Source organism: Schistocerca cancellata, chromosome 3, assembly GCF_023864275.1.
Source record: "Schistocerca cancellata isolate TAMUIC-IGC-003103 chromosome 3, iqSchCanc2.1, whole genome shotgun sequence".
Classification (NCBI taxonomy): domain Eukaryota; kingdom Metazoa; phylum Arthropoda; class Insecta; order Orthoptera; family Acrididae; genus Schistocerca; species Schistocerca cancellata.
The window spans coordinates 834,321,026-834,343,305 of NC_064628.1; the positions used below are offsets into that span (position 1 = coordinate 834,321,026).

Below are 22,280 nucleotides of genomic sequence, written 5' to 3' on the forward strand. Positions count from 1 at the left end.
ATTCCCTCAGGGGAAACTGCGCCTAAGAGAACTGAGATGTATCTGATAGAGTAATTTGACACTTGCACTAGGTGATCTGGAAAGCCAATACTGACGAGTATTTTCTAAGTTAATTGGCGAGATAAAAGAGGAAATAATGTGACAATAGTATGAAAACGATGGCTGCTACTCGGCATCTAGCGGAGATGCTGCGTCGCAGATATGCACAAGAAAACGACTGTCAGACAAAGCTTTGGGCCAAACAGGCCTTCGTCATAATAGGCAGTACACAGGAAGACTCAAATGGGGACCCTCCATATTGTAAATCACGGATTTTGAAGGCGCTTTAAATATGTTATAGAGGAACCTACCCTGAGTACCTGGCTATCTGGTTTTTGAGAGACGGGCCGTGGTTTTTGAGAAAATCGATTTTGAAGTTCATTGCTTACTTTTGATTCCCGTAACATTGCACGTATTCCGACAAGTCAGTGTAGCACAGCGGTAAAGGTTTATGGCTACCGCGCTGGAGGTACCGTGTTCGAATCCTGCTCGTGTACTTTTTCTTTCCAAATCGACGGAATTTTTCAGTTTTATTTCAAAGAATATCAACAAACAGTGTAAGGTGTGCGAAATTATAAAGATATATTCAGTTATTAGTGTTTTTCAAATATTCATTCCTTTGGTAGTTCGCAGTTGAGTTCCAAATGTTCGTACAACGGTCGCTTCATGTATTACCTGAAATCGATCTCTGCCCATAATCGTCCCCTCTCCCGTGAATACCGTTAGCCGTAACGGAAACCCCAGCCCCTAGTTGCGGCCAATAAGGATGCGAGCTGCATTCGTTTATGTTCGCATCTAACCACAGCGTCAATTGCTCCCAAAGCGTCTCTAGTGCAATGAGTTAGAAAAATTCTGTGAAATGGAAGAACAAAGTGTTTTTGCAGTAGCGCAGCCGGAAGAAGATCCACAAGTAGAGGAGTTGAACGAAGAATCAAAAGACGAAATCAGAAATACCGTTAAATACGCCGAAAATCTACTCCGCGATTTGAATGTCGTAAGGAATACACCCCCTAGCATTATCTCTGCCAATTCCGTTGCAATTGGTGATGAGATATGTATCGCAATACAGGATCGTTTGGCCGAAAGACAGATCATTATTGATGGTGAATTGATCCAGCGAAGATGAATTGGGAGAAAATGATGCGAACCACAAACGGAATGAATATTTGAAAAAATTAATAACTGTAAATTTCTTTATAATTTCGCACACCTTACACTGTTTTTTGATATTCTTTGAAATGAAATTGAAAAATTCCGTCGATTTGGAAAGGAAAAGTACACGAGCAGGATTCGAACACGGTACCTCCAGCGCGTTAGCTGTGATCCTTTACCGCTGCGCTACGCTGACTTACTGGGATTATATGTATTGTTACGGATATAAAAAGTGCGCAATGAACTTCAAAATCAATTTTTACAAGAACCGACGTCCGTCGCTAAAAAAACCGGATAGCCAGGTACTCAGCGTAGATGCCTCTGCAACATATTTGAAGCGCATCAAAATCAGTGATTTACAGTATGGAGGGTCCCCTTGTCAATCTCTTTGAGTTTGCTTGAGTGTGTCTGTGTATGTTGTCTAATCTGATGAAAGCCTGTTTGGCCCGAAGCTTTGTCTGACAGTCTTTTTGTCGTGTCGAGCCGCGACTCAGCATCCCCGCTGTGTGGTGAACGGTAACTAGCCTTTGCGTAACGTTGTTGTTATTCCATCCCGTATATTCCATTGTTTGAGGAGATAGTGTTAAGTGCTTACCGAGTAGAGACGTATACGTTCTGGCATGTACTCGGTGACGGTGTGAGTAGACGGAGTGTAACGGCCGCCGTGTCGCAGCTGGTGCTGGTGGTGGTGCTGCCCACGGTGTCGTTCGTGGTGGCGGCGGCGCTGGCGGCGGCCATGATGTACCAGCGCTGCGGCTGCGCGGGCTGGCTGCGCCGCAAGCTGGGCGAGGGCCGGCTGCGGCCCGTCTACAGCTGCCGCGGCGTCTACAAGGCCGTCAGCATCGACAGGTAGGCCAGCGCTGACCAGCTACTACACATAAAGCAATGCCCTGGCCTGGTGGTAGTACTGCGTTGCTAGCTTGAATGAGACGCTTACTTCTAGAGCCATCGGTTCCTCTAACCTGAAATACGATTTTGGCAGGTATATGAAACAGCCACTGCGCACTTGATAATCTCTTCAGTAGACTCAGATGGTTTCAAATTGCAAATTTCTTGAATCGATTATGGTACCAAGATTTCAGTCTTATATGACGAAGCTGGGACACTAACATGAAAAGAAAACGACGCACCACGAAGAAAATATCCGAATGATGCGGAAACCGGTAGATATGATGTACATGTACAGACTGCCCAATGATTACAATTTCAGAAGAAATGGATGAGTTATTCAAATGAAAGAGCTACACAAATTGAGCAAGTGAATAACGCGTTGGTCCACCTCTGGCCATTATGCAAGCAGATATTCGGCTTGCCATTGACTGATAGAGTTACTTGATGTCCTCCTGAGGGATGTCGTGCCAATTTCTGTCCAATTTGAGCGTTACAGAGTCAGAATCCAGAGTTGGTTGGAGGACCCAACCCATAATACACCAAACATTCTTTATTTGGGGAGAGATCCGGCGACCTAGCTGGTCATTGAGGCTCAGTTTTTAAGCGGAACTCGTGACTGAAGATAGCCGGCCGCTGTGGCCGAGCGGTTCTAGGCGCTTCAGTCCGGAACTGTGCGACTGCTACGGTCGCAGGTTCAAATCCTGCCTCGGGCATGGATGTGTGTGATGTTCTTAGGTTAGCTAGGTTTAAGTCCCCTAGGACTGATGACCTCAGATGTTGAGTCCCATAGTGCTCAGACCCATATGAACCATTTTTTGACTGAAGATGATTGTACTTCAGTCACTGAGATTCCAGGCCGACGAACTGTCTGGAGACGCATCACGCAGTCGTGTGATACTGACGTGACTGTCACCCACTGTACGGTCCTACAGTCTACAGTCATGGTCTGTAGTGACATTCCCTTTCATACCAGGACCCGTTTGGTTGACAGCACAGCCGCATGTTGGCGATATTCTACGTCCTGTTTTGTTGCCCTTTATAGTAAACCATCCTGGGCTTACACTTCATCAAAGTAATCTCCCCCCCCCCGCCCCCCCCTCCACCACCCCCACACACATTCTACTACTCTTGGTATTTGCTGAACCGTAAACCTATGCCAGGAAGCTGGCCTGATCGCTGCGCAATTGAGGACCTTCGGAACACTGTTGGCCTGGCCCTCCAACCAGCTCGGAATTGTGATGACCTGACGTGCCAATTGGACAGAATCTGGCAGTGCATCCGTCAAGAGGACATCCAACGAATGTGTCAGTCAATTCCAAGCCGAGTAACTGCTTGCTTAAGGCCCAAAATGGAACAATGCACTACTGACTTCCTCAATATATGATGCTCTTTCTCTTGAATAAATAATCCGAGTTCTCGGATATTGCAATCCTTTGTTTGTCTTTAAATGTACATCTCATTTACCCATTTCGATCCCATTTGGATAAGTTGTTCTTGGTGCATGTTTTTTATTGTTAATATTAGCATGTAATTTACCTACTGACGCTTCGTTAGGCTCTAGCCCAGGAAGGTAATTACATGGTGATGATTTTTATGTTGTCCAGATTGAGAAACTTATGAGATGTGAAGGTAGAGGTTAAGTATGTGATGAAAGCGTCTGATAGTGCGACTGTCCTGAATACATATAGTACAGCCGTTCTACACCACGGCACCAGGAGCGGAGGTGGGGAGATGCGGTGGTGAGCCCATTGCCCTGACTGTGTTTCAGCCACGGGAAAGAAAGTTGGTACTCATGTGATAACAGGATGAGTGGAGTTGCGACCGTCCTGGAGGGATTTCTCGCTGTAATTGAACCTGGGACCACCAGGCCTGGAGTCCAGTGCTCTGCCCACTGGACCACCATGGCCAACACCCGGCATCATGGTGTGGGGAGCGATCTCCTACACTGGCCGTACACCACTGGTGATCGTCGAGGGGACACTGAATAGTGCACGGCACATCCAAACCGTCATCGAACCCATCGTTCTACCATTCCTAGACCGGCAAGGGAACTTGCTGTTCCAACAGGACAATGCATGTCCGCATGTATCCCGTGCCACCCAACGTGCTCTAGAAGGTGTAAGTCAACTACCCTGGCCAGCAAGATCTCCAGATCTGTCCCCCATTGAGCATGTTTGGGACTGGATGAAGCGTCGTCTCACGTGGTCTGCACGTCCAGCAAGAACGCTGGTCCAACTGAGGCGCCAGGTGGAAATGGCATGGCAAGCCGTTCCACAGGACTACATCCAGCATCTCTACGATCGTCTCCATGGGAGAATAGCAGCCTGCATTGCTGCGAAAGGTGGATATACACTGTACTAGTGCCGACATTGTGCATGCTCTGTTGCCTGTGTCTATGTGCCTGTGGTTCTGTCAGTGTGATCATGTGATGTATCTGACCCCAGGAATGTGTCAATAAAGTTTCCCCTTCCTGGGACAATGAATTCACGGTGTTCTTATTTCAATTTCCAGGAGTGTATTTTATTTTATACTGAACCACAGCTACACTAATTGCAATTACCCTTTGAAAAAACTTGTTCTGAAACTATCGTATTTCCATTATATGGACTATTGCATTAATCATTATTTCAAGATCACTTACTTTGGTGTTAGTTACCGCTCTGAGGGAAACAGAAGATTGTCAGTTTGACTGTTACTGGGGCACTTTAGTGTCTGTCACCACCAGGTGCTTGGTGGTGTACTGACATCAAAGTGTCAATTGGTTGACATTCTCAGTTTCTATACTGGCTACGAGTGTCCCCGCCAATCAGTTTAATGCTCGGAAACTGTCCTGAATGACCTTATATCTTAAATCAAGACGCCTTACATGAGGCCTAACAGGAAAATATCTCCTACTAGTGCTTGATTCTCTTCTATAGCTCAGTCTCTCTCTCTCTCTCTCTCTCTCTCTCTCTCTCTCTCTCTCTCTTCCCCCCACACACACACACATACTCACACACACACACACACACACACACACACACACACACACAGAATGTTCCATTATAAAAGCATTCTATCGTTTGCTAACGTTTTGATTGGCGATATCTGCAGAATTTATTGTCCTGTTTGGTCATTGGGTCATAAATTGCTAGCTGCCCCCGACTGGCGTCTGCGTTGTATTATTTTCGCCAATCATAACGACCAATAAAACACTGGGTGTTTCTCACATGTATCAGAACATGCGATAGCGCTTGAAAGCTCTACTGCAACTTTTTGTATCACCTTGACATTTGGGGTTCCCTGCTACACAAGAATTGCAAATGCGTATTCCCGTGATTCATACTTCTAAATCCGTAGTTCTCCATTTGCCAAAGCATATTAACGGAAAAAATGCTAAACTGTGGAATGTGCCATTGAACAAAAGATTATTCTGATCGTTAAAACAAGTGTACTTACAGGGCTGTGTGACAGCTATAGTTGAATGCTTATGTCTGTTCGTTCGAGGCCACCTTTGTGCTACAGAAGTACTTAACAATACACAAATGTCAACTACATTTTAAAATACTTCATTCGTCTATCAAACATTTTATTTCCATTAGTAGACAGTCAAAGAGTGTTACAGACGGATATTTCTCTCATTTGAGTGCCGAATTTAGGTTCAGCAAAGCAACTGGAGATCAAATTTCCTTATAGTATTTTGTATGTGAATCCTACTACCACACTAAAGTTCCTGTACGTTGTTAATACCATATTTAATGAGAAAGTAAGTATGCAGAAAGGCTGTAGAGATAATATTTCTAATCTTTAAACACATGCTTTGAAGATGAAATTGTGTGGAGGTCATTCATAATACTAATTATTTTGTTTTGTGCCATGGCAACTTCTTATGTTACGTGCTACGGCTTAATTCTGTCTATAGGACACTGGTGAATGAAAAATGGTAAATATCTTACGTTACTAATGATGTTGAGGGTATTAGATTAGGAAATGAGACACTTAAAGTAGTAAAGGAGTTTTGCTATTTGGGGAGCAAAATAACGGATGATGGTCGAAGTAGAGAGGATATAAAATGTAGACTGGCAATGGCAAGGAAAGCGTTTCTGAAGAAGAGAAATTTGTTAACATCGAGTATAGATTTAAGTGTCAGGAAGTCATTTCTGAAAGTATTTGTATGCAGTGTAGCCATGTATGGAAGTGAAACATGGACGGTAAATAGTTTGGACAAGAAGGGAATAGAAGCTTTCGAAATGTGGTGCTACAGAAGAATGCTGAAGATTAGATGGGTAGATCACATAACTAATGAGGAAGTATTGAATAGGATTGGGGAGAAGAGAAGTTTGTGGCACAACTTGACCAGAAGAAGGGATCGGTTGGTAGGACATGTTCTGAGGCATCAAGGGATCACCAATTTAGTATTGGAGGACAGCGTGGAGGGTAAAAATCGGAGGGGAGACCAAGAGATGAATACACTAAGCAGATTCAGAAAGATGTAGGTTGCAGTAGGTACTGGGAGATGAAGAAGCTCGCACAGGATAGAGTAGCATGGAGAGCTCAATCAAACCAGTCTCAGGACTGAAGACCACAACAACAACAACAACTAATTTATCTGTGTTCATGGACAGAGAGTATCTCTGTGGCAAAAATAGCATGTGTAATATACGGCCTTCATTGGTTTTATCAACAAAACAGACATGAAAATAGTACATTCATTATGAGTGAAAAAACACACGGCACTGTTCTGATATGCTATAATGTTTATTATTTTATGAAGCGCTTATCGGCAGTTACGCTACCTTCGGGTAGAAGGATAAATATCTGTGTTTCTGAAATTTTTGTGGAAGAAAGTGGGAGCAATTATTTCGGTAAAAATAACATGTAATTTATATGAGAATGTGACTTCAAGTAACTACATGAGAAATTACAACACTGGATCTGAAAAGAAAACTAAGTACAACAGTATAAACCTGTTCCAAGCGGGTGATTGAACAAGACAATCTTGGTTCAACTCTGGCAAATGTTCCAATGGGGTGACTGAACAAGGTATTCTTGTCTTTTATAGGTTCTAAATAACAAACGAGCAAAATATTCAAAGAGACAAGCAGATAAATGAAACAACTATTATTAAACAAAATAAAATTTTCATATGGTAAGTGAAGCTACAGTAAGAAAAATGGAGCATGTGAGTAGGAGGGGTAAATTACAAAATGGTCCAGACTAGATAATTAGCAGTATCAGCAGTTGGAAGTGGTGATTAGGGAAACTGTCTCTCATGATTCAGTTCTAAGCTTTGGCTAGTGAATATAAGTTTATTACCTTCCGTTATTTTAAGGTAGTTCGCCTACCTCTCGTTGTGTACTTCTTGCTGCACCTTGTAATCCGGTCATCATTAAGCAGCTGATATTCAAAAGCGAGTAGCATGGAGAGCTGCATCAAACCAGTCTCAGGACTGAAGACAACAACATTCAAAAGCACAGTCTCATTATGTAAATATCCTGTCATTTGGCGTTTCTTTCAAGTTTGTGGTTATTGTCCTGCCAGATTGTCTGTGAAGTAATAAATGTTGTAGAATATTAATACAGTGTCGTTTGTTTTTCACTTATAATATATAAAATATCCTGCCAAGGATCAATGGAACGGTCAACTAATACGCAGTACATTCAACCCTCTTTTCTATATTTGACAGTAAAAACAGAGTGAGCTGATAATTTTTTCCCCAGAGGTTAAAGCTATACCAGACCTATACTATCTACCATGATGTCTTCTTTCCAACCTTCTGCTGCTTCAAATGTGCAGGTAACGTACACTGTGTTAATGGAATTATCACGTTTCTGCATTTTTACAGAGACCAGAAACATAATACATTAAAAAATTTTCCTGGCTATGTATTGCAAAGCTGAGAAAATTACATATGGTTAGGTATCAACAGGAGATGGCATAATATTCATAATCCATCACGGCGAAAAATATCTGTTTAAAAAGTAATTTTGGTAGTAGTTGCCTTTGATGTCTGTTCTCATCGTTTTAAAAGATTTGGTTCTCTTATCGTTCTCCCACTTTCTTGTTTCACTGTCATACTATATCTTACTCCCAACCGTATTCCAACCCCCCGCTCCCCCCCACTCGCCACACACACATTCTTCCACGAAATTTGTGTCTCAGTTTACAGAGCAATACGATTTCCAGGAAGCAAACTATTATGCTTGTATCAGGTTCTAACTTGATATTCTTTAATTATGCCGAATTTTAAAAGTAAAATAATGTGTGACAATGCTCACTTCACAGTACAACGGTTTGCTTTAATGCTTTCAAAACGTTAAGAAGCAGTATAGGAATAAGATTAAAACTTTGTCTTGAATTTGTGACTGCACGTTTATGGGATGACTTTCTCACTTAACTTGTGGTCTATTTGGATTGGAGGTTCTTCGTTCAGCTAACCTCGGAGTATGTTGTTTTATGCTTTAAGAAAGAGGTCACTGGATTCGTTTTATCTCCTATGTTTAAGTTAGAACGAAAAGTTACAGGAATTAAGTTTGTTTCTGCACATTTTAATTAATGCTTCTTAGTTTCAATAGTTGTAATACAGTAATTCCTTTGGGTATGCACAACAATACACTAGTTCTTACTCCACTCACAACATCGCAGTCCCACCAAAAGTGAACAAAGGTCAATTAGCTATACATATACACTATTTGACAATACGATATAATTATGTTTGTGCATTTTTCATTTGCACTTTGTTATTTTCAAATTCGAAATCAAGTCTGGCACTAATTATAAAACATAAACATGATAATTAATGATACTAGTTTTTCAAAAATGCTTTAAAATTTTGATTAGTTTTTTAACATTATGATACTTCATTGGAAATAACTTTGGAATTACTTGTTTGGATGAAAAATACCTCTTTCACTTTAATACGAAAGCAAACAACTTGACTGCATCTGAGTAGAGGCTAGGTGTATTATGCAAGAAATTTTACTGGGTCGATTATGTGTACTGTGTTGTGTACAATCAAATAACAGTGTGTGACTGACCAATTTCATTATAAGGTATTACAAACTATATCCTTTCACCTCCAGGTGCGTCGTTCTCTGAGGAGCTTAAAGCCCCTTCTCTGTACTAATGGTAGCAAATATTTTAGCATCGCCATTTTGTGCTCTCGTGTTTTAGTAGCAGCAGCCGCATCACTCGGGTGTCCTTCCCGGCCTTACAGGAGCGCAGCATACTCTACGTAGAGAAGGAGATAGAGGTGAGTCGCAGCACTGGAGCTTACCAGATATTCGACAAGTATTTTCTGTCATGTAGGAGGAGCACGTACTTTGTTACAACAGGCTGGTAAAATTTAATGATCGGCACTCATTGTCATTTTGTAACGGTAAAACCTGGCCTCTGTCGTGTTACATAAATTAGGTACATCTTTCAGAGTATATTTACTGACGTTAGTCAGTTTACACGCTGCGTATACATGATACGTTTGCTACTATGGCTAAATACTGATGATTTACAAGTTATTAAACACTACTACGGTTTAATTTCTTTAAATCACGATATTAGTTTATCTCCTAATGTATACTAGTGACAAACTCAATTTTTTTTAGTCCAGACTTGTTACTTCTCTTGAGCTAAAACGTAAAGTTTATCCGAGAGTAGGAGATGTACACAAGAAATGATAATAATCTAGATTTCAAATTTCCTTTGCTATCTGTGAGTTTAAGTTATTGTACAAATGAGAAAAGAATCTAGTGGCTGCTTGTTGGTTTACTTTATGAGCCACTGAGAACGTTAGTGATGGATCACCAACGGTCATCGTTTCTTCATGTGTTTCATCTGTGGAAATCGCAGTTATTGTCAAATTGTGCAGGACTATGTGAGATGAATTTTATCACAGAGTATAAATACCCTTCAAGATGCGCCTACAAGATGATTGTGACGGCACGCAGCCTATTACTCACACTTCAAGGTCTTATGCAGTCATTAATTTCTTTCTAAGTGATGAGGTCCCCCAATTCATTCGTTGATATCTTATGGAACAAGTGCAAAATATGTTAACGTTCTGATTTGTTTCCAAAAGCAGCAACTGCAAGAAACAGCAAAAGTTGATGAAATTAGTTGTTCCAGCTGCTCAATAATCCGTTTCATCTAGTTCAAGATCTTATCAACATAAACTTTCAAAAATTTGTAAAATTTTGTTTACCGACTACCTTTCTTGAGAAACAATAAATTTATGTTACTATGTTTGATATACATAGTTAAATATACTGAGTTCCCCAGAACTATCCTACCTTTTCAGGCAATAGTTATTAATTCTTTAGAAAACGGTGTTACTTTAATGTTTTGTTGCTTTCCTTTCAACAGAATGGATCGTAATGTGTGAGTCGTCTATAAAAATTACTATCTCTGTTTATTGAATGTTAACTGGATGATCATTCACATACAGGGTGCTCAAAAATTCAGTGCCCAAACTAACACGGATGGTGACAGAGAAAAAAAAAACATATTCCGTTAAACAACCGCATATTGTTGAAGTAATAAGCGTGCAGGACGTTATTGTGTATGAGTGATAGTAAAGTGTTGTTAGATGTTTTTCATTGCTTTATTGTTCTGATCACTACTACGTCACAATGAATGTTCATAATGAGTAACATTAACTTCAGCGCAGAGCTGCTATCGATATACACTCCTGGAAATTGAAATAAGAACACCGTGAATTCATTGTCCCAGGAAGGGGAAACTTTATTGACACATTCCTGGGGTCAGATACATCACATGATCACACTGACAGAACCACAGGCACATAGACACAGGCAACAGAGCATGCACAATGTCGGCACTAGTACAGTGTATATCCACCTTTCGCAGCAATGCAGGCTGCTGTTCTCCCATGGAGACGATCGTAGAGATGCTGGATGTAGTCCTGTGGAACGGCTTGCCATGCCATTTCCACCTGGCGCCTCAGTTGGACCAGCGTTCGTGCTGGACGTGCAGACCGCGTGAGACGACGCTTCATCCAGTCCCAAACATGCTCAATGGGGGACAGATCCGGAGATCTTGCTGGCCAGGGTAGTTGACTTACACCTTCTAGAGCACGTTGGGTGGCACGGGATACATGCGGACGTGCATTGTCCTGTTGGAACAGCAAGTTCCCTTGCCGGTCTAGGAATGGTTGAACGATGGGTTCGATGACGGTTTGGATGTACCGTGCACTATTCAGTGTCCCCTCGACGATCACCAGTGGTGTACGGCCAGTGTAGGAGATCGCTCCCCACACCATGATGCCGGGTGTTGGCCCTGTGTGCCTCGGTCGTATGCAGTCCTGATTGTGGCGCTCACCTGCACGGCGCCAAACACGCATACGACCATAATTGGCACCAAGGCAGAGCGACTCTCATAGCTGAAGACGACACGTCTCCATTCGTCCCTCCATTCACGCCTGTCGCGACACCACTGGAGGCGGGCTGCACGATGTTGGGGCGTGAGCGGAAGACGGCCTAACGGTGTGCGGGACCGTAGCCCAGCTTCATGGAGACGGTTGCGAATGGTCCTCGTCGATACCCCAGGAGCAACAGTGTCCCTAATTTGCTGGGAAGTGGCGGTGCGGTCCCCTACGGCACTGCGTAGGATCCTACGGTCTTGGCGTGCATCCGTGCGTCGCTGCGGTCCGGTCCCAGGTCGACGGGCACGTGCACCTTCCGCCGACCACTGGCGACAACATCGATGTACTGTGGAGACCTCACGCCCCACGTGTTGAGCAATTCGGCGGTACGTCCACCCGGCCTCCCGCATGCCCACTATACGCCCTCGCTCAAAGTCCGTCAACTGCACTTACGGTTCACGTCCACGCTGTCGCGGCATGCTACCAGTGTTAAAGACTGCGATGGAGCTCCGTATGCCACGGCAAACTGGCTGACACTGACGGCGGCGGTGCACAAATGCTGCGCAGCTAGCGCCATTCGACGGCCAACACCGCGGTTCCTGGTGTGTCCGCTGTGCCGTGCGTGTTATCATTGCTTGTACAGCCCTCTCGCAGTGTCCGGAGCAAGTATGGTGGGTCTGACACACCGGTGTCAATGTGTTCTTTTTTCCATTTCCAGGAGTGTAGCAGGGAATCGCGTACTCGCTGGAACATTGCGTGGTGTGTTCTGTGTTTATGTGTCTGCTGCAAAAATTCTTGCGACCATTTCCGCCTCCGAACCAGAAGAGGTGGAATACATCTCGGCTTTTATGCAGCCCCAGACTAAGAAGTCTAATGGGATGAGGTCCGGAGACCTTGCAGGCCAATGCACGGGTCATCTTCAACCGATCCAGCGACTGCCTAAAGTGCTAGTTTGTTACTGCTCGGACTCATTTCGCGGAGTGCCCTGGGGCCGCATCATGCTGAAACCGCGTCATTCTGATATCTAAAGTACCTCCACCACCGTCGGCGGCAGGTGAACTTCAAGAACACTGTATATGTTGTTCAACTGAATTGAGTAGAAAATATGTAAGGACGGTACAGTCGTTACAACTACAGAAAAATTCGTGTTTTTTTTTTTTTCACCTGACGCGTTTCGCTTTGTTGAGGTAAGAAAAATGGTTCAAATGGCTCTGAGCACTATGGGACTAAACTGTCATCAGTCCCCTAGATTTTCGAACTACTTAAACCTAACTATCCTAAGGACATCACACACATCCATGCCCGAAGCAGGATTCGAACCTGAGACCGTAGCGGTCATGCGGTTCCAGACTGTAGCGCCTAGAACCGCTCGGCCACTCCGGCCGGCTGAGGTAAAACATCATCAGCTTTGGCACAAAATAAACAGTTGGTAAATTACGAAATAAATATTGGAAAGTAGTATATAAAACAATTGAAAAAATTACGCGGAAAAGACAAGAGCCTTTCCCAACCTTCACCTTCTCCTCCCGGCTCCCCCCCCCCCCCCCCCCCCCTCTTACAAAGTTTCATTTCATTTTCTTGTCCCTCTCATTTTCCTCCATCTCACACTACTGTACACTTACGTAAACTCATCATTGTTTCTCCCTCATCTGCCTAAAAATGAAAACCACTCCTTCATTATTCTTTCATTAATCTTACACCGTATATAAATACCCAGAAATATTATTAAATAGAACAACACACATACAATTAATTAAAAAATTAAAAAATCTATAGCTCAAAGACAGACTACTGGCAATTTTATGTTGGCAACACTACAAAATACAATACGCTCTTAGAAGTATAAAAAACAGTTAACAGTGGTGTGCGAAAAAGCGTGCTGTGTAATAGTTAAGATATGCAAAGTTCTGCAGAGCAACCGAAAATCAGACTACATGTATCAGTGCCTAATGATGAAAGACAGCAAAGATTTGCTAACAGACGGCATTTCCCGATATCGGCGAGAAACTAGGCAGAAATCACCGTAAGTAGAAACCAACATAAAGCCTAGGCTTTCACGGCCGGCGGCTTCATTAGTTAATGAACCGTTGACAACGAAGTGTCAGGAAGAAATAGTTTTAACACATCGACCACGGCCTATCAGCCCGGAAGTTTTAACTAATAAAAACCAACATATTGTTAAAGAACTGTTTTTTGATATCGAAAATAAATCAACTTGTAAATATCTATGATTACATACGACTGATAATGCTCTGCCTCATTAAAGTAAAACACTAATTTTCTTGTAGTTGTAAGGACGGAACGAAAATACCCTCAAGAACAGTGAAGCAACTACGGAGAATATGGCCACACAAAGGAAGAATTTCATCCGACCATACATGCGAATTGTGAAAACGTTAGACAGAACGACTTTTATCTGTTCCAGTCCAGTATTACACACGCATGCTCAGTGCTCACTCAATATGCGTTTCTGACACATGGTTGCTTTACAAATGTGTTTGATTTTGTCTCCCTGTTACTTCGGGCACTGAAGTTTTGAACACCCCGTGTGGGCCTACGAAGAATAGGAGAATCAAAATTGCTGCGGAACTCCCTTCATGGTATCTTCCATTACACTAGAATGTTAATGTGTATGTACACAAATGGTGGAGCGTGCCATCTACTTCGGATACTCACATTAGCGTAACTGCAGCTGCTTTAACGAACGCGTCTGTATGGCTCAATAACGCCAAATCTTGAAACTACCTTTGTTACGTCTTTGATCAAAAACTATCGTAGATCACAATAAAATTAGCTAGCAATATTTGACGAGAAGTGCGACGAGTGAAAGATACGAAACGATATACCACTGAAATAACAAATTTGCTTTTAGTCACGTAGATTAAACAACGCAGAGGGAGTATATCACAGAAAAGTTTGTAATGAACAGAAATTCAGTCGTTTTTAAATACAGATAAGCATAAGCTTACAGAAAAATGCATTATGTCGTAAGGCGTGTTCCATAATTCCTGTTACAGGCTTGGGCTACAGAGCGGTCTTGGTAGATAAAATTTTAATAAGGAACGAATGCAAAGTATGGTAGGGCCTGGATGTAAAATAACTGTAAACAACGTACCTCTACACGGTCGTGCCGTGTACAAATGGCTCTAAGCACAATGGGACTTTACATCTGAGGTCATCAGTCCCCTAGACTTAGAACTACTTAAACCCAACTAACCTAAGGACATCACACACACCCACGCCCGAGGCAGGATTCGAACCCGCGACCGTAGCAGCAGCCCGGTTCCGGACTGAAGCCCCTAGAACATCTATTCTACATCCAAACGGTACATCTCTGGACATGATTTCCTTATCAAAACTTCGTGTATTAGGCCCGGTCTACAATCGCTAAAAGTCTGTAATAAGAACTGTAAAACAACCAGTACAATTCAGTAGAGAGGAAACGAAGAGCAACTGGCGTACTTGAACAGCATGAAATAGTTCACCGAGTTAGGTTCGATATTGTACTTAATGTAGTAATAATTTCTTCAAAGGTTTCTTTGAATTTTTTTTAAGATTAGCGTTAATACGACGTATGTGAGCGGGTTTGCTTAGATGACTATTGGTATGTTTCTTGACATCTCATGTAACATCTCTGGAATGTTATGGCATGACTCATGGCCACTGCGGTCTGTTGGGACCCTATATGTGATTCCTGTGATGTCACCGCCAGACACCACACTTGCTAGGTGGTAGCCTTTAAATCGGCCGCGGTCCGTTAGTATACGTCGGACCCGCGTGTCGCCACTGTCAGTGATTGCAGACCGAGCGCCGCCACACGGCAGGTCTAGAGAGACTTCCTAGCACTCGCCCCAGTTGTACAGCCGACTTTGCTAGCGATGGTTCACTGACAAAATACGCTCTCATTTGCCGAGACGATAGTTAGCATAGCCTTCAGCTACGTCATTTGCTACGACCTAGCAAGGCGCCATTACCAGTTACTATTGATGCTGTAAAACATGTACCGTCAAGAGCGATGTTCACCATTTATGGATTAAAGTTAAGTGTTCCACAGCTACGTCCTTTTTTGCTAGTCTAATTTCCTTGACCTGTTCCAGACCTCACGCCAGCCTGCATGAGCTAAAACGCGTGCCTTTCGGCTTCCTCTCACACCGGGTTGGCTCTCTTGCCAATCCACAACAATTCCACTACTAGTCGGTGGGCGGAAGGCAGTTGCGGGACATGAACCGCTATGCGAAAGGAACGCTTCGGTCAGTGCGCGGAAATACGAATAAGCGGAACAGGGAATTTCGTGTTGCCGTTTTTATGAGGGAGACGAGCACTTTATATCCGAATAACTTTCTTTTTTTATGTGCATTAAGAAAGATAAACAGAGACGACCAGGTGGTTGGGGCATGATTCCCGAAATACGTTGCTGAGGATTACACTCCTAACATTAGTTGTTGTACGCCAAATGAGCTACAACTATCACTTTCACAACCAGTATGTCCGGTCCTTAAGGTCGGTAACATTAAAAGAAAGTGCCTGCTTTAAACTTAGTTACACCACAGTTGACTTAGTACTTAGCCTTATGATATCCTGATGTCCACGTTCAGCCAGTAAACAGCATTTAGCGCTGTAGTGCTTGCTTGACGGTGACAGTACACGTGCAGAGAACTGCGAGACAGTCAGTCTGATGGACTTCATCCCCTGGGGCTACTTAAAGCCCATGTGTAGTCGGAAGAAGAATTAGTTGCAAGAATTCTTGCAGTCGTCACATTCGTACAGGACATGCCACACCCTGCTCCACTAATAACGGTTATGCGATGTAGTTAATACTACTCATTTTGAATATTTATTGTAGCGCAGATCGTAGCAATAAATTACTGAAAAACATTTAACACAGCTTTATTATCAATCCGACTCAGTGACGTCCTAGAGACTCCGTGCTTGCTCCAAAACTTCTAGGTAGCTAACCGAAGTACACTGAAGCGCCAAAGGAACTGGTATGATAAGTAAGCGTATTCAAATACAGACGGTATGGCATGGCTCTGAGTACTATGGGACTTAACATCTATGGTCATCAGTCCCCTATAACTTAGAACTACTTAAACCTAACTAACCTAAGGACATCACACAACACCCAGTCATCACGAGGCAGAGAAAATCCCTGTCCCCGCCGGGAATCGAACTCGGGAACCCGGGTGCGAGAAGCGAGAACGCTACTGCACGACAACGAGCTGCGGACAAATACAGACAAATATAAACAGGCAGAATACGGCGCTGCGGTCAGGAACGCCGCTATGAGACAATAAGCGTCTTGCGCAGTTGTTAAATTGGTTAGTGCTGATACAATGGCAGGTTATCAAGATTTAAGTGAGTCTGAGTGTACTGTTGTAGTCGTCGCACGAGCGATGTGATAAAGCATCTCCGAGGTAGCGATGAAATGAGGATTTTCCCGTACGACCATTTCACGAGTGTACCGTGAATACGACGAATCCCCGACATCGCTGCGGCCGGAAAAAGATCCTGCAAGAACAGGACCAACGACATTACAAGAGAATCGTTCAACATGACAGAAGTGCAACCTTTCCGCAAATTGCTGCAGATTTCAGTGTTGGGTCACCAACAAGTGTCAGCGTGCGAACTATTCTATGAAACATCATGGATATTGTCTTTCGGAGCTGAAGGCCCACTAGTATACCCTTGATGACTGCACAACACAAAGCTTTGCGCCTCGCGTGGGCCCGTCAACACCGAGAATGGACTGTAGATGACTAGAAACATGTTGCCTGGTCGGACGAGTCTCATTTGTATTTAAGTCAAATTGTATCGAGTGGATGGACGTCTACTGGTATGGGGAGAACCTGACGAATCCATGGACCCTGCTTGTCAACAGGGGACTGATCAAACTAGTGCAGGCTGTGTAATGGTATGGGTCGTGTAATTTGCAACCCCTTATACGCCTACATACGACTCTGAAAAGTGATGCGTACGTAAGGATCTTGTCTGATCACCTGCATCCATTTATGTCCATTGTACTTTCCGAAGGACTTGGGCAATTACAGCAGGAAAATGCTACACCTCACACGTCCATAACTGCTAGAGATTTGCTCCAGGAACACTCTTCTGAGTTTAAACACTTCCGCTGGCCAAAAACTCCCCAGACATAAACATTATTGAGCATATCTGGGATGCATTGCAAGGTGCTGTTCAGAAGAATTCTCTTGTTGTGGTTGGCAGGAGAGCCAACACCGTGTTACTAGAGGAAGCCGAAAGGCACGCGTTTTAGCTCACGCAGGCTGGCGTGAGGTCTGGAACAGGACAAGGAAATTAGAAAAAACGGACGTAGTTGTTGGAATACTTAACTTTAACCCATCAATGGAGAACGTCGCTCTTGACGGTAAATGATTCAGTATCAATAGTAACTGGTAATGGCGCCTTGCTAGGTCGTAGCGAATGACGTAGCTGAAGGCTATGCTAACTATCGTCTCGGCAAATGAGAGCGTATTTTGTCAGTGAACCATCGCTAGCACAGTCGGTTGAACAACTGGGGCGAGTGCTAGGAAGTCTCTCTAGACCTGCCGTGTGGCGGCGCTCGGTCTGCAATCACTGATAGTGGCGACACGCGGGTCCGACGTATACTAACGGACCGCGGCCGATTTAAAGGCTACCACCTAGCAAGTGTGGTGTCTGGCTGTGACACCACATCTCCATCCCTTCGTACTGTTTCGGATTTAAGGACAGCCCTGCGGGATTCATGGTGTCGATTCTCTCAGAAACTACTTCAGACATTAGTCGAGTCCATACCACGTCGTGTTGTGGCACTCCTACGTGCTCGTTGCAGTCCTACAAGATATTAGGCAGGTGTGCCAGTTTCTTTTGCTCTTCAGTGGATATTTGTTGTTGTCTTTTGTCTCAGCTATTATATCTGTCAGTTTCAACACTGAATTTGTGACTAGCATGTATAGTTACTAATGGTTAAGTAGGAATAATAATCATTTGTGTTTTTACTTTAGTACAGTGTTATCCTCATCTTGATTGTGTGTCACTTTGGTCGCGGTATCTGGTGTCTGTCCCGCAGGAGGCGAAGGCTCGCGGCGAGGTGGACACGTTCGAGGTGAGCTACGAGCGACTGCAGCTGGGCCGGCAGATCGGCAAGGGCGACTTCGGGCGCGTCTTCCTGGCGCGCGCTGAAGCCGTGGGCGGCGTGCCCGGTTGGCGCACCGTCGCTGTCAAGAAACTCAAGCGTGAGTAACCACCTGTCTCCAGTCTGGACTACCATACACCACGTGCCTCCAATCGAACATTTTCCGAGGTCAGACCAGCTGATGGGGGACCATGCACTTCAGTCGCACATCCACAGGCACTCAAAATGTCCTCAATAATCGAATGTGTATCTAGAGTATCACCTGTCGGTCAGCTTTCCCGGTAACCCCAAGTTTCGCGGCAGTAACACTGAATACAACGTTCTCGGGCTTCTAGCTCCGTCAAGTCGTTAAAATGCTACAAGCTTGTGACCAGTACTGTTTGGCCATTGTTAGTGGATTAATAGCTGGAAGGTCTGCTGACACGTCCTTTTATCATAAAAAAATGATCCTAGGATACTGCTTTCTTTCGACACACTGGAGACACGCTCGCTGGAGACGCGAGAAACTTGAACAATGTCTGGAACGTCCCAATACCATTGACAGGAACATCGAGTTCACCGAAATGTAGCAAAGGCGTTGCCTTGGCTTCCTTCGTCGTCCTCGTCTGCGGAAAACAAAACAAATACCCTGGCCACTGCGTCTACAGAAAACCTTCGCCAGAACAGGCCCTGAAGGCCCAAAGGTACCTAACGGCCGTCAGGTCATCCTCAGGTGACACTGGATGGGGATGTGGAGGGGCATGTGGTCAGCACACTGCTCTCCCGGCCGTATGTCAGTTTACGACATCGGAGTCGCTACTTCACGATCAAGTAGCTCCTTACAAGGGCTGAGTGGACCCCGTTTGGGCCGGCCGGGGTGGCCGTGCGGTTCTAGGCGCTTCAGTCTGGAACCGCATGACCGCTACGGTCTCAGGTTCGAATCCTGCCTCGGGCATGGATGTGTGTGATGTCCTTAGGTTAGTTAGGTTTAAGTAGTTATAAGTTTTAGGGGACTGATGACCACAGATGTTAAGTTCCATACTGCTCGGAGGCATTTGAATTTTTGACCCCGTTTGCCAACAGCACTCAGCATACCGGATGGTCACCCATCCACGTGCTAACCCAGACCGACAGCACATAGCTTCGTTGCTCTGACGGGAATCGGTGTTACCACTGCAGCAAGGCCATTGGCCTAGGTTAGCCATTGGCATGCACAGTGTCAGACAGCGGCAGTCATTGCCGCTTGCACTGGTATCCTAGTCTGATCTGGGAAACTCACTGCACACAGTAACTGTTCTATTGTTTTTCTCCGAGGTTCACGATGAACATACTCGCACGATACACTTTGCGAAGCAATGGAAAACACTGACGCACTCCCTCAACAATCTACGAATATCCGATTTTACTTTTGTGTGGATGTGTTAATTAAAAGTTTTCTCGAGATTTTCATAAACATATAGTCATATCCTTCATCTTCTTTCACTTATGAAATGCTGTGACAGTCTACTTCACGGGTTTCTCATGGATATCTTTGAGTCCTGTAATTTCTTTCTGAGTGGCAGCCTCTCCTCAATATTACGTATTATTATTAAAACTCTTTCTATTTTTTTAAATTTAAGTGTGAGATTGAAGTATAGTAATAATATCAGAACAAATCTTGTGAAAGAATAACGGCAGTCATTCTAGCAGTGGTCCAAACACATTTCCCTGAATGAATCATTCACTTTTCATCATAAACAGTGTTATTTTGAAATTCCGTAGCAGATTAAAACTGTGTGCTGGGCCAGAAATCAAAGCCAGAACCCCTGTTGCCAAATGAGAAATTCATTCTGGAAAGAATCTCAACAACATCTAAGCCATTTGTGTGCTATCCGCTACTTTAAAGGAATAACAGAACTGAACGGTTTATAGTGAAGCCTCTGTTAAGTTGGGAGAGGACCACATAGGTACTGACAAGCAAAAAATTTATACATCGAGAGCTTAATCGTTAACAGCAGTACTCTTGGGTGGCAATGCCCTGGGCTCCTCCACCGTACAGTTCTAAACTGCCGGTAAGTTTCAGATATAATACCGGTGAAACTAAAAGGAGTTGTAAATTATTTCACTTACATTTCAGCAGATAAATCAGTTTATCCTTTTATTTGTTATCAACTGCAAAGACCGTTCTCAAGTAAAAATATTTTATAAACAATAAACGTAATCGACACTAATTTAATGCCACAGTGTCCACAGCCGTGATGAACTACATGAAAGAAATTAATTTCACACATACGGTGTTTTCTATATCGTATCTGTTTTGTTTTGTTTTGTATACTACGAATTATTGCAAGTGCCAAGTCATGGAAAAAATGTTTCACACGCCGATTACTTGATGGGTCTTGTCAGATGAAGAGTAAACAAGGCCTTTGTTCCGCAAGAATTACGCAAGATTGTCGTGTCAGTTAAAAGTATGAACCTATTCCACGTAATTCTGATGCTTATAGCCGACTTCTTTTATTCTAAAGGTGCAGCTGAAACATTGTAGTTCAAATGGCTCTGAGCACTATGGGACTTAACATCTGTGGTCATCAGTCCCCTAGAACTTAGAACTACTTAAACCTAACTAACCTACGGACATCACACACATCGATGCCCGAGGTAGGATTCGAATCTGCGACCGTAGCAGTCGCGCGGTTCCGGACTGAGCGCCTAGGACCGCTAGACCACCGCGGCCGGCAAACATTGTAGTCAATGCATGCTTGTAAGATCTACAAATGCTTTGCCATCAATATGTGAAAGGAATCCGTCCCAATAATTCTTATTCTGAAACAGAAAAATAGAAAAGGTCATTGTCTTAAAAAGAGGAAATACTAAGGCCGATGTGCGCCATGGTATGTTTCATCTGAAAGACCAGACATATTTGTCAGTTGCAAAACGGAAAGAACTTTTGACTATATTTGGAATCCTTCCTAAATAGCACAGGGAACTGCACAGTTAACTGTGCATCTCATACCACGGAAGACGTCAGTGCTGAAAGATATTATAGTCAATTTGGTTATTAGCTTACAAAAAATTTTAAATAAATGATAATTGTTTACATAAAACTTTGAACATAGCTGCTAAGGTTCAGTGACCGTGTCAGAATTATATTAGAACAAATAAGCCCACGGTCACAAATATTAAGTAAAAATTGACCAGGTTTCGTCGATACTGTGAGCGTCATCTTCAGAATTAAACTAACTGTTCTAAAACATATTATGTATATAATACATAAATAAAATTAGAGTTTTTACTGACTGGAAAGAGATGTAATACTTACAAGTCACATTTTAAAAAACGAGCGCCATCTAGTAGCCGCAGAAACAACTAGGCTACTGTACATTCAAAATTAGTTGTTTCTGCGGCTACTAGATGGCGCTCGTAGCAACGTAGCAACATCATGTTTACTTGCCCACACTATGTAACGTGGGCACCTCACTCTTGTTGCAACCCTTGTTCACTCAAGTACGAGCAGCCCTTAGCGGCTCGCCATCTTATTTGCAACTATTCATGACGTCGCCTTTCCGGCTTAGATTTTTTAAAATGTGACTTGTAAGTACTGCATCTCTTTCCAGTCAGTACAAACGCTAATTTTATAAATGTATTATATACCTAATATGTTTTAGAACAGTTAGTTTAATTCTGAAGACGACGCTCGTAGTAGTGTCGAAACCTGGTCAATTTTGACTTAATATTTGTGACCGAGGGCTTATTTGT

At 43.5% G+C, this 22,280-nt stretch overlaps 1 protein-coding gene across 1 annotated transcript in view; it reads left to right on the top strand.

Moving 5' to 3' along the window:
* LOC126176599 (platelet-derived growth factor receptor beta-like) overlaps positions 1 to 22,280 on the top strand; it is a 150,036-nt gene that overhangs the window by 31,648 nt on the left and 96,108 nt on the right. Inside the window, exons 3-5 of the mRNA XM_049923760.1 lie at positions 1,865 to 2,040; positions 9,235 to 9,313; positions 18,501 to 18,666. Coding sequence (XP_049779717.1) covers positions 1,865 to 2,040; positions 9,235 to 9,313; positions 18,501 to 18,666 — 421 coding nt within the window. The remainder of the gene's footprint in view (positions 1 to 1,864; positions 2,041 to 9,234; positions 9,314 to 18,500; positions 18,667 to 22,280) is intronic.